The 13,565-nt window shown below is 47.7% G+C and overlaps 1 protein-coding gene across 1 annotated transcript; it reads left to right on the top strand.

Annotated features, from left to right (window-relative positions):
• The first annotated feature begins 60 nt into the window (after window positions 1-60).
• cdk4 (cyclin dependent kinase 4) lies at window positions 61-13,252 on the top strand. Its single transcript, XM_056606460.1, has 8 exons — window positions 61-298; window positions 3,259-3,480; window positions 4,463-4,598; window positions 7,425-7,592; window positions 8,080-8,189; window positions 9,507-9,557; window positions 9,653-9,788; window positions 10,154-13,252. The coding sequence occupies exons 2-8, from the start codon at window positions 3,263-3,265 to the stop codon at window positions 10,277-10,279; spliced, it is 945 nt and encodes a 314-aa protein (XP_056462435.1). The 5' UTR covers window positions 61-298; window positions 3,259-3,262; the 3' UTR covers window positions 10,280-13,252.
• Window positions 13,253-13,565: the final 313 nt, after the last annotated feature.

The following is a 13,565-nucleotide window of genomic DNA, read 5'->3' on the forward strand; positions in this document are numbered from 1 at the left end:
TGAACAGGTTTAATACAGACGTTTCCATCATTTGACCGGACGTTAAGCTCCGCCCCGACGAAAAGGGGAGCAACAGGAAGCAAGCAACTAGTGCTTAGTAGTCCTCCTCACCCCTAAAGAACCAGAATAAAGTAAGGCCGGGATCATATTGTTCCTGCAGATCCACTCAACTACAGAGCCGAAAGCCTGCACGCCAGCTGTTGGTCTGGATTCAGGTCCTGGTTCTGGTTTCATGAGGATGACTTCTTTATAATAAGCTTCATAAGCTTGCCTACATTACAGAAAAGAACCAGACGTGGTAAGTAGGTGATACGGGAAAATATCCTTCTGGAGGAACAAATGAAGGTCTGATCTTATTGTGGAGCTTTTCTTTTGAATGTGGGTTCCTTGGTTTTATGTTTTTTTTTGTTCAAACAAATGAGAGATTGTAACAGACCCGCAATAACGCTTTACCCTGGAAATTATTTGCTCAAGTATTATATTTGGGGTTTCTGTCCCATCAGATGGTGTCCAGCTGAAGATAAACTCTGATTTGACGTATTTTACTGCACTTTATTGACGGATTAATTAACAAAGAATGTCTGGCTCCAGACCACGTGTCTGCTGCCCATTGCCCCATTTCGCAGAATCTATAACCAATCGCCTTCGGTCATTCGGCGTTTCCGGGAAATAACTAAACTTTATTCGAGCACATTATAAATCCCCTCCAAACACGCACACCGGCACACACGTGTGGACACGCATATGTTTGGCATGACCAAGCAAAAGCCTTTGTCAGCTACTTTGACGGTTTCTTCTGGTTGGCTCATGTTTTTCTTACAGGTGGCACTAGGGATACCTGAGGGTCGTTTTTCTCGCGATGTTCCATATCCAGGTGTCTGTGTTGTAGGTAGGGATCCACCCCACCCATTCAGCCATAGCCCAATAGCTCATTCGCCAACCCCGACGTGTCTCTCCCCTCCTTGGACTTTGTCCTTCGTTATCCCCATTTTTATTGTCTTGCTACGTTGATGATGTCATGTTGTTATTAATTTGTATGTATGTATTGCGCCAACACAAATGGGTTTATGTATATGACTAGGTAATTGGACATCACTAATGTATTAGTGTTCAAAAGAGTTGTACTCATACATGAAGGGTTTATTTAAGATAAAAAATTAAGTTTCATGCTCAGTCCAAAAGAACCAACACGGTGCAACCCTAACTTGTTTTGTACCGCACTTCAATCCCAGCCCGAGTGGCAGATGATGATCACGATTCAGACAGCAGAAGACCAGACGCCTGCCATCCATTAGATCTAGCCTGCAGACCAAAACAAACCCACACTATTATCACCTTTTGCATTCATATGCAGGTGACGTTTTTTGTGGCTCAAACCACTAAGCAGGAGTCTCACGTTTCCCAGGAGATTAAGAGCTTCTGGCACGCAGGAACACCAAACTCTTAGCCGGGCAGTGGGAGCCAGCCAGTTCACGTCACCGCTCCCCTACCTGTAAACAATGTCATCGTTTGGCTGCTGTGCTTTCTGCCGGTTGTCGGAGACTGTGTGACATCTCCGTAACAGATATTTAAAGGACTCATAACCTCCCAAGTCCACCGCAAACTCCCCACAAACTAGGGGATTCAGACACGGTCCTCAGGAGACAAAGGTATCCCTGGTTACATGCTGGGGGCGGCACGTGGCTCAGGAGGTAGAGCGGGTTGGAAGGTAACCGGAAAGGTTACCCCCAACATCCCCAACATCTCAAAGCTGCGAGTGTCGAGGCGTCCCTGAGCCAGACCCCTCTCCCCGACTGCCCCCGGCCAGCTGGCTGTCGCCCTGCGTGGCCGACTCCGCCGTCGGTGTGTGGACGTGTGCATGAACGGGTTAATGTTATTGTAAATTATTATTGTAAAGCGCGTTGAGTGGTCGCTGGTTAGACAGGCGCTGTATAAATACAGTCCATTTGAAATGCTAGTCTGCATCTGTAGCTTATCTGCCTAACGGAACAATCTGTGGAGCCCCCGTAGCACGGAGATGTTTGGGGGAGTCGGAACAGAACCGGGCGGGGAGCCTGGGGGAGGGACCGATGAGGCCCAGCTGTAGACCCCGGGACACCCCCACTGAGGGGGGGGGGGGGGGGGGGGGCTTGAGCGGGGCCAGTGAGTCTCAAGGGGTCCTGATGTGAAGCCCGCGAGTGATGCTGAGACGTGGGGGCAATCACGTCAAAGTGTGTTACAAGACGTCAGCCCCGGTCTTCGTCTCTTGTCGGCGGTGCCGCCTCTTTCTGTGTTCTGTTCTCTGCCCCCTGACTCACTCCGAGTCATCACAACGTGCTCTGCTCGACTCGTCAGTCTGCACCCACCGGGACGCTCTTTAACGCTGACTCACTGCAGACAGCCCGCGATGGAGGGGGAGGCGCGTGGGGGGGGGGGGGGGGGGGGGGCAGATAAGGCTAAAACGTGGGCTACCTACCTACCGCGGCTCACGTTATTGGACTGAGCGCGTGCCTCTGTGGAAGGTACACACCATTCAGTTACTATTTACTCTCTGGTCACTAAGCCTTTGCTTGTTTCCATGGCGACTCGCCGGGATTTATTTTTTTAATACGTTTTTTTATTAACGAGCAGGTAGACGGCGGGTGAACACATTAACACAGATTGGTCGGGTACAGTGAGTGGGTGAACGTATTCATCCGTCACTTTAATCATTACGAAAGTAGGGACACTAAACTGAAATAATGTCACTGTAGCAGAGACGTGGCTAAGTGCCAGCTAGGTGGCTTCTACCGGCTTCCACACAACGGGGGAAACTGGGGGATGATGTTAAACTGGTTTATTGCAGTTTGATGCAGATTCCGATGCAGAGTTTGATGCTGTTTGTTCTCCATGCTGCCATGCAGGGGATCTCTCCCTGAGTGTGTGTGTGTGCTGATGGCTTGTTTAACCTGTGCACACTGATAACTCAATGTACAACAGGTGTGCAGCCTCACCCAGACCCAGAGTCCGATCAGCCTGACTCGGACAGGTGAGGCTGCTTCAACCAGCCATCGTCCACACACTCCACAGTCTGCTGCGCATGTGAGACATGCGCTCTAGCGCATCCTTCCTGGTGTCTCACCCTTGCCTGTCTTACCCCTACCTGTCTCACCCCTTACCTGTCTAACCAGATGCCGTGTAGAACAACACCAGAAGAGCACCGGAGCGTCTTTGTTTGAGTCTGATTTGCTGAGTGACCTCTCCTCTCCTTCCCCTCTTCTTCCCCCCCAACCCCACCAGCGCCATGGCCCAGGGCGCCAGCTTCCCCTACGAGGAGGTGGCGGAGATCGGAGGCGGGGCCTACGGGACCGTGTACAAGGCCCGGGACACGGAGAGCGGGAAGTTCGTGGCGCTGAAGAGCGTCCGCGTGCAGACGGACCAGGACGGCCTGCCCATCTCCACCGTCAGGGAGGTGGCGCTGCTCAAACGGCTGGAGCAGTTCGACCACCCCAACGTGGTCAGGTGAGGCGCAGCGGGAACGCTTACATCAACATTTAAGGCATTAAGCACTTTTTTTTATCCATAGTGAATTACAATGAGTTCATTTGTCAGAAGAAAGAGAAACAGCAGTTTATCGCTGTCGGTACAGTAAGGATGTTCATAGAACTAAGTGCCAAGCAGTGACAATCACTAGGTTAACCCATTCCCCGTATAGAAAAGAGATAGCTAGGATGAGATGCTACACAAAGTACTATTTTTGAGTGCAAGGTACGACATACATTAAGTGGATAGGAGGGGTGTGGGGGGGAATGGGGGAGGCTGTGCAGAGTCTAGGTGAACTGAGTCTTTGGTCTTTTGTGGAAGCTGGTGAGCAACTCTGCAATCCCGACATTGGCAGGGAGCTCGTTCCACCACCGCCAGTCAGATCCTGGAGTAGTAAAGAGAGAGGGCAGAGGAGAGTGAGATGTTGAAACTAATGAACCAAAAACACCTCTCCCTCGTTCCCTCTACTTCCCCTCTGTTGAGGAGGGTTGGCTTTCAGGTCCCGATGTGTTCCCTCAGCCAATCAGGTTGGGGGATCCCGGGAAGAGACCAATCAGAGAAGAGCCCTGTTTGTGTTGTTTTGTGATATGTTGTGTGTGTTTTTTTGTGATGATTTGTGTAATGTTTTGTGATGTTTTGTGTTGTTTTGTGCGATGTTATGTATTTGTGTGATGTTGTGTGTTTTGCATGATGTTGTGATGTTTTTGTGCGATGTTTTGTGTTGCTTTGTGTGATGTCATGATGTTAAGTGTTTTGTGCGATGTTATGTGTTTGTGTGATGTTGTGTTATGTGTTTTTTGTGATGTTATGTGTTTGTGTGATGTTATGTGTTTGTGTGATGTTATGTGTTTTGTGTGATGTTGTGTTTTGTGTGATGTTATGTGTTTGTGTGATGTTGTGTTATGTGTTTTGTGTGACGTTATGTGAATTGACGTGACGTTGTGTGTTGTTTTGTGCGCAGGCTGATGGACGTGTGTGCCATCCAGCGGACGGACTCAGAGACCAAAGTCACTTTAGTGTTTGAACACGTGGACCAGGACCTGAAGACCTACCTGGAGAAGGCTCCGGCTCCCGGCCTGTCCCAAGACCGCATCAAGGTAGGGGCGGAGTCGGGGCGCCTGCATCAGCCAATCAGCAGAGGTTTTAGTGAAGCCTCCTCCGGCTAGGTTGGGGCTGGGTGAGGGGGCGGGGGCTGGGTGAGTGGGCGGGGGCTGGGTGAGGGGGCGGGGGCTAGGTGAGGGGGCGGGGGCTAGTAGGAGGAGCTGGGTGAGGGGGCGGGGGCTGGGTGAGGGGGAGCGGGGGCTGGGTGAGGGGGCGGGGGCTGGGTGAGGGGGCGGGGGCTGGGTGCAGGGGCTGGGTGAGGACCAGAGCGATCTCCACCGAGCCGGAGCAGTTCTGGACTGCAAATGAGCTCTGTTCGCTGGAGCCGGCCAGGCCGCTCGTTAGAGGGGGGGGGGGGCAGCAAGAGGGATGGGATGGCTGCAGATCCAGAAAACTCACCAAAAGGGCGACATCAAAGCTGGAGTTTGATGCTGGCCACCGCAGGGGGCTATGGAGTGTGTCTGGGAGGGGGGGGGGGGATCTGGTTGGGGGACACACCAAAGAGGGCTTCTGAAACTGCAAACTCACTTTGATTCATGAGAGTTGAAAATAATTGCTGGGAAGAGATTTATTTCCTGCTCCTGCACCTTTCCAAACAGTTCAATAGAAGTAATTAAACTTTAAGTTTAATCATTGATCACATTTTACCAAGGTGAGGCTGAGAGCAATCTATGCATTCAGAAATAAGGAGCAGGTAGGGGTGAGACAGGTAGGGGCTAGACAGGTAGGGGCGTGACAGGTAGGGGTGAGACAGGTAGGGGCGAGAGAGTTAGGCGTAAGACAGTCAGGGGCGAGACAGGTAGGGGTTAGGCAGGTAGGGGTGAGACAGGTAGGGGTGGAAAAAGGTAATGTTGAGACAGGGTAGGGGCTAGACGGGAAGGGGTTAGATCAGGGGTTCTCAAAGTTTTGACAGCTGAGGGCCAATTTAGGAACCCAATATTTGACTCAGGGCCGCCAAAGGAAAAAAATGCAGGCGGGAAACGCCGTCGGCATCCCAGTGGTGGAAAAAAACATTGCACCGTGGACCTCTGGGAGTGAGGTCAAGTGAGGTCTAAATCACAAAACTGAGGTTCATCCTTTCAAAGTAATGTACAGTCGGATTAAAACTGACAACAGGATTTAATTGAAAGCTAGAGAGAGTTGACTTTTCTCTTTATTTATTTTTGTTTAAATTAATATTGATATAATAATTAAAAAAAAACGTACTGGCAATGATGGAAAAGTATAACAAAATGGGAAACGACTTCACGTGACAAATGAAGAACGAGGGAACAGAAATTGTTTGCATTGCAATTATTACATTATCTTACACATGTGGGGAACCACCCAAACCAAAAAGTTCTTAAAATTCATATTATTGCATATGCAAGGGCTTTCATAAGTGTGCCATAATCTAAATCACCATTTTGTTCCCTTATTAAGCAATAGATAGTAACTTAACTGATTCTAATTTATTTATTTAAATGGAGGGCACTCTGGGCTAGATGTCGGGCTGACAACCTGCCTGGAGTTTTGGTTTGGATTGTGGAGATTCACCATGCTCTCAATCATAGTGAGGTTCAATATGGACCATTCTTCCTAGACGGATATGCCCCGAGTACAAACACAGCCTACGAATTTGCAGGGTGCCTTTATCGTGGTAGTGAACATTGCTACAACACGGGCCATCAATGGCGATTCTACACGGGGGCCTACAGGGGCCAGTGCCACTTTAGACATGTCCTTGGCCCCCCCTGTGGAAATGGCACATTGATTTGCGATTCGTTGTTACCCTGGAGTACAAAACAAATGTTTATACGATTTTGATGATTTAGTATCCCCTAGACCAGGGGTTCTCAAAGTTTTGACAGCTGAGGGCCAATTTAGGAACCCAAAATTTGACTGAGGGCCGGCAAAGGAGAAAATGTAGGCGGGAAACGCGGTCAGCATCCCAGTGGTGGAAAAAATCAGAGGTCTAAATCACAAAACTGAGGTTCATCCATCCATTCAAAGTAATGTACAGTCGGATTAAAACTAACAAATAACAGGATTTAATTGAAAGCTAGAGAGAGTCAACTTTTCTCTTTATATTTATTTATTTTTGTTAAAATTAATAATGAAAAAGAAAATCCTTTTTTTTTAAATACATTTTTTTACTTACATCTGTATGTCATTGCGGGCCGCCAGGAATATTTCTGCGGGACGCCATTGGCTCGCAGGCCGCACTTTGAGAACCAATGGGTTAGATGGAAAGGAGTTAGACGGGCAGGGGCTAGACAGGCAGGGGCTAGACAGGTAGGGGTGGGAGAGTTGGGCATTAGCCAGGTAGGGGTGAGACAGGTAAGGGTGATAGTAATAGTAATACAACTTTATTTGTCTAGCACCTTTCATACACAGAATGCTTAGTCTTTTGTGGAAGCTGGTGAGCAGCTCTGCCATCCCGACGTTGGCAGGGAGCTCGTTCCACCACCGTCAGTCAGATCCTGGAGTAGTAAAGAGAGAGGGCAGAGGAGAGTGAGTTGTTGAAACTAATGAACCAAAAACACCTCTCCCTCGTTCCCTCTACTTCCCCTCTGTTGAGAAGCGTTAAAGTGCTTTACATTTTAAAAGATCAAGAACATTAAACACAATACTCGAGGAAAAATTCAAAGGAAAAAATTAAAAAAGAAGAAGAATTGAAACAGTCGGCAGGTAGGCTCCGGGGATCAAACCTAGGACCTTATTGGCTGGTCCACTGTAGCATCTTCACCGTCCGTCCGTCTGACCGTCTATCAATCGTCTGTCAAACGTCCGTCTGTCAACCGTCTGTCTCTCCCCCCCCCCCCCCCCGCGCTTCTGCTCAGGACCTGATGCGTCAGCTGCTGTGTGGCCTGGGCTTCCTGCACTCCAACCGCGTGATGCACCGCGACCTGAAGCCGGAGAACGTGCTGGTGACCAGCGGGGGCCAGGTGAAGCTGGCCGACTTCGGCCTGGCCCGCATCTACAGCTGCCACATGGCCCTGACCCCCGTGGTGAGAGGAAGTCCTCCTGAACATCACTTCCTGTTTCAATCTAACCCTAACCCTATCATGAGGTGTTAAAGCAGCACACTCTGTGGATGACTGGGGGGGGGGTATTCAGCAGACTCTTTCATCCAAAGCGACTTACAATAAGTACATTTGTCAGAAGAAAGACAAACAACAATATATCGCTGTCGGTACAGGAAGGGTGTTCATAGAACCAAGTGACAATCACCAACAATCACTAGGTTAGCCAATTCCCCGTAAACAACAAAGACAGCTAGGATAAGACCCAGCACAATGCTAAGTACTATTTTTAAGTGCCGAGAGGTACAGCATACAATAAGTGCGTACTTTAAGTGCCATTAAGTCGGTCATCCTGAGGTGCAGCCGCTCTGGAAGGGTGAGGGGTGGTGTCCGTCCTGAACCGGACTGCTAGTCCAGACAGGAGACTGTAAACTAACCAGCGGTCCCGTGGGGGGTCCTGGGGGGGGGTCAGGTGGTGACGCTATGGTACCGGCCCCCTGAGGTGCTGCTGGGGTCCAGCTACGCGACGCCCGTGGACATCTGGAGCACCGGTTGCATCTTCGCCGAGATGTTCCGACGCAAGTGAGTGGAGCCCCCCCCCCGCCCAACCCCACCCAACCCCACCCAACCCAAAGAGGCCCGGCCCCACCCAGCCAGCCAGTGTTTGCTGAGAGCGGATTTATTTAGAAGATTAATTTCACTAAAAGCAAAATTCAGCGATTTGTGTTGTTGACGCATGAGTCATGAAAATCCATCACTTTTAGGATTCGTTTTTTATCGTCGATTTATAGAATATAATACGATGAGATTTTTGTTCAAAACAGTGGAACCTAATAGACGGGTCAGCCTGCGTTGGCGTGGGGCTCACTTTGTCTTAACTCTTTTAACAACTTTATTCTATTCTATCCTAATCTATCCCGATATTTTGTGAGTAGTATTCTACGTAATGTATTGTCTTGGATCGGAGTCATAGAAGGAAGACAGGTTTCATGCGTTGAGTCTGTCACGTTGTCACCCCTCATTAGTCCCAGGCTCTCCGGTTCAGTCCCGCTACGTCACCCTGTGATTGGTCCGGAGTGTCGATGAATCACAAAGAAAGATAATAAGGGCAGCGTCCTAAGGAAACTCTAGACACGACTCTCATTGGCTGGCAGCATTGTCACTCAGAGACATGTAGACATAGCTATCTGGCCCGGCTGAATCCTGTTCCTTCTTGAACTCAGATCTATGGCTTGATTTTGTCAGACGGTAGATCTGCTTTTTGTCGAGCAGACTGCTGAACATTTGTTGTTTATTGTTCACGAACAAATCAAGCTTGCTTCACTAATGGTCAACGCTGTGCACTCCGTGATTGGCCGTGCTGCATGCCAATCAAGACCCCTCTCCATAATTACAACGTGTTCCTGGACAGTAATTCATGCTGTGTCCCAGGCATTCCCTCGAGAAGAGGGGAGACTATCCGATAACACTCAAATAAATCAGATTTGATCACCATTTCACGCATTCCCGCCATCTAGTGGTAAAACCCTGTATTACAGGCCTCTGTGCTTAACTCGTTATAGACTCATTAATGAGAATACATAGATCCTTTATATAAGCGTTAGCAAGTGAAACCGCAGAGGCATGCATACTAAACATGAGCTGAATAATAATAACCTCATTAGCTTAACGGCCGTGGTAAAACCATTCTCACAGGCACACACATCCCGGTTAATATTAATTAGAATCTGTGCTCGCAGCAGTCCAATAGATCATCACAAGTATTCCTGGCCCTCTGCCCAACCGACTCAGAGCATCACCAGTCGTCTGCATCACTCCTTCAACACAGGACCTCTCTCTCTCTCTCTCTCCCTCTCTCTCTCTCCCTCCCTCTCTCTCTATCTCTCTCCCTCCCTCTAGGCCGCTGTTCTGTGGAGAGTCTGAAATGGACCAGTTGGGGAAGATCTTTCAGTGAGTACTGGTGGAGTGCTGTGGTTGTTTCACGGTTAGCCTCCAGCCTCAGGGAGTCCTCTCTTACCTCGCCCATGTGACCCGTGTCCTTCCAGAGTCATCGGCCTCCCGTCGGAGGAAGAATGGCCCAAGGACATCACCATCACAAGAAAACAGTTCCTGCCTCCCAATCACCCTCCAATCACAGACTTTGTTCCGGAGTTGAGCGAGCAGGGGGCGGAGCTCTTGCTGGTGAGGCCTTGACCAATCGTATGACAGCAAAATAGGAAGTTCTTAATGATTGGTCGTTCAGTGATCGACAGAAGGGAACTGAGCCCAACCGCTTCAGTCTGGATTTGTTTTGGATTTTGGGATTTGGCCCTGAAGGGTTTGACATTTAGAAGCTATAACTGTAATCTTATCGGGATAGTGTGGTGGCTAGGGGGCTTCCAGCAGAAGGTTCTAGGTCTGAACATTCAACCGACAGCCATAACCACCCCACTTAACCCCAGTAGGATTTGTATCTGGCGTTATGATTGAATGATGGTGGAAACATGAATGAAACATGAATGGAAACTTTAAGCTAAAACTTTTTTTAACATATTTTCTCTTTACAGGAAATGCTCACCTTTGACCCGCTGCAGAGAATATCGGCTCTGAATGCTCTGGAACACGAATATTTAAAGGAGGAGGAGACCGCGGACACGGAGGGGAGCACGAGAGAGGGCGACGCAGTCCCCTGACCTCAGCTGGCGCCGTCTGACTCGTTACCATGCAAAGGATCTAGGACTCTGGATTATGGGACACACACACACACACACACACACACACACACACACACACACACACACACACACACACACACACACACACACACACACACACACACACACACACACGCGCCTACCTAGCTACCTACATACATACGTACGTATGTATTGCAACCATACATATAGACTAACAGACAGGCAAGCATACTCCCAGTGGATCTCTGATACAGGCTGAGAATGGAATATGATGATGATGAAGAGGAGGGTATTAAGGGGATCTTCGTCATCTGCTCAACATGTAAAACGTTACAAATGATGATTTATGAGTTTTCTGAATGAATAATGTCAGTGTTTTTTGTCGGTCGGGTTCCGCACCAGACGTTGATAAGAGGCGGCTCTTGTATTCCATGATCATTCCGTTTGGCCGACGCTGCGTCACTCACTGAGCAGGACGTCTGCCAAGCTAAACATGTGAGTGACCTCACGGTCTCTACACACACACACACACACACACACACACACACACACACACACACACACACACACACACACACACACACACACACACACACACACACACACACACACAGGGTGACACAGACCGCCGGTGAACCGTTTGCATTCCGACGTCACTAGCCTCTTATCAAGGTTGAACCCCTCCTGGAAAAACGGACTGACATTGTGTTCACCACGAATGTACCGACGCACAACGTGTGGTTGTGTTTCTGGAGGAGGGGGATGTGTTGTACCGATGGTTTCCCCCTCTTCCCTTTTTCATCTGTAGCACCTCCTGCCATGAACCCGCACTGCGAAGACCAATTATTAAAGCTGCTCTCACCACGTCTGGCTTCGTTTGTGCCGTGTACAGAAGCCGTGTCCCGCTGCGCGTTCGTAGAGAGACGCGCGCGCTCCACCCTCTAGCGCACCGCCGGAACCAGCCGGGAACACGACGTCTAATTAAAACGGCTCTTGAGTTCTGTGCTTTGCCAGGAAAAGGGTGCCGTCACGCTTCCCTTGGAAGGGGCGGGAAGGCAGAGTGTTGAGGGGTTTCTATGCATGGATGTGGATGTTTTGCAGCGACTTCTTCTCACATATGATGGATGGGAGACGGAAACTGTGGATGGAATGGGAACAAACTTTTCAGGCGAGAACAAACACATATCGAAAGGCCGCCCACAACGAGGTGCAGAATACTGATGTATTTATACTGAAAGGAAATGTATGAATCTGTAATGGAGGAGGGTATTCAGCCACCCAGGAGTAGATTTTACGGGTGTGATTTTCTAGCATATCTCAGCAAGCGTTGTTGTGGCAGCAGTGAGCAGGGTTCCTGAATAGGAAATGGTTTGTTTGACACTAGAATACCAAAATACAAACTTGTGTTGTTTGGGAGCTGCTTAACTTCGGCTGCTTTTGTCCCACAACCTGTTATGACAGGCTGCTCAGTGTCACCTGATTCTCGTTCTAATGGAGGAACTCAGCCCTGGAGTGGCTCTGGAGGAAGATCTGGCTATTTTTAAAACGCAAGACGGCCTTCTTGAAGATGGACGTGTGGGGCACCGGGGGAGATGGTGATGTTTATGAACAAAAATGTACTATTTCTCGACAGGTTCCTACAGTCATTGTAGGCAAACCGAATATTTGCATATTAGTACATGAAGACATCATGAAGAGGTCTCATATGACTGAACTGTCTTTGTGTTTTTTGGGGATTTATCTCGTGCTACAATTATACTATTTCTACTCAACAGGCCTGTCCACTAGTTTAAAAACTATCTTGCCATTGCTGGAAGCAAATTGGTTTAGCCAATCAAAACATCAAGTTGATGTGACCGAGTTTAAGCACATTAGTGAAGAGAGCCCCACCTGCTGGGACAAATCACATAGAGACATGACGCTGAAGACTAACTCATTCACAAACCAAGTTCTCTCATATTGGTGTTTTATCAGATTGGTTCTTGGACTCAGAAACAGACTGGAGAGAAACCTGTCTCAACCAGTTCACTCATGTTTCTGACTCCTTGAACCAATCTGATGAAACACCAATATAAAATAACTTAAAAACCTGATTTAAGCTTAAAGGCTTAAATCAGGTTTTATTGGAATAGAATGAGACAAATCAAATAAAGCCTTTATAAAAAAAAGTGTCCCCAAAGCAGGATTGGAACATAAAGTCAGTGTGATAACAGTGTTGGCAACTATTGATGTACAACTTAAAGAATCATTTATCAAATAAGAATAAACATAGAATCAATGCCCTTCTGTTTAATAGACAGCGCAAATTCAACATCGTCAATGTAGGGCCTGATAAACAATCACAATAGTTGCAAAAATATTCTGTGGAGATGTAAGGAAAATGCAATCTGTGCTGCCTGTGTTTTAGGCTGTCAAAGTTAATCAAAAATATAAACCCCTTCTAAAGCTGTATTGCACACAGACAACAGGTTGCAGAAACAGCGCCCTCTAGTTAATGAGCTCCGAGATGTTTGTCATTCGATCCGTTAAAAAACCCGTGAGATGGGAAGTGATCATCTCTATGTGAAGTCAGGGCCTGTGATTAGACATGCTAAGTGCCCACTGAGAAAACACCTCGCTAGGCCTTACTTATCAACTCCTCCATCATGGATCAGCCTTAATGGTTTTAATCTAGACTCATTTATTAATTTGGATTTATGAAAGTTAGGCCAGTATTTATTTGAGTAAGTGCGCTCGGCTCGCGTCCTAATTTAAGAAAGTTTATTAGTGAAATAGGTAAAAACTTGTAGACATTATGACTATTTTCGCTTTCGTTGCTAATTACAGACGTTCTCATGGGGGACGTGGCTCTACAGGCCTATATTATGTGTATAATTTTTTATTTAAACCTACCCCCATTGAGTTAAATAATATCCATATTGTTGCCAATTAATTAATGCTAACCCCTCTGGCAGACAGAGAATAATGAACAACGACAGGTGAGATATATATATATAAATATATATATATAAATATATATATATATATATATATATATATATATATATATATATATATATATATATATATATATATATATATATATATATATATATATATATATATATATATACATACACCCACAGCCTTAATTGTTACCACCCTAATTAGGGGGACACGGTTAACCCCCCCAGACCCTCCACCATCAGCATCCCCATCCTTCTCCAACCCCCCCCACCACCACCACACATACACACCCACCCACACACACACACACACCCTAACCCTCCCCCTCCTCACTGCT

The sequence above is a fragment of the Gadus chalcogrammus genome, chromosome 13 (assembly GCF_026213295.1).
Source record: "Gadus chalcogrammus isolate NIFS_2021 chromosome 13, NIFS_Gcha_1.0, whole genome shotgun sequence".
Lineage (NCBI taxonomy): Eukaryota > Metazoa > Chordata > Actinopteri > Gadiformes > Gadidae > Gadus > Gadus chalcogrammus.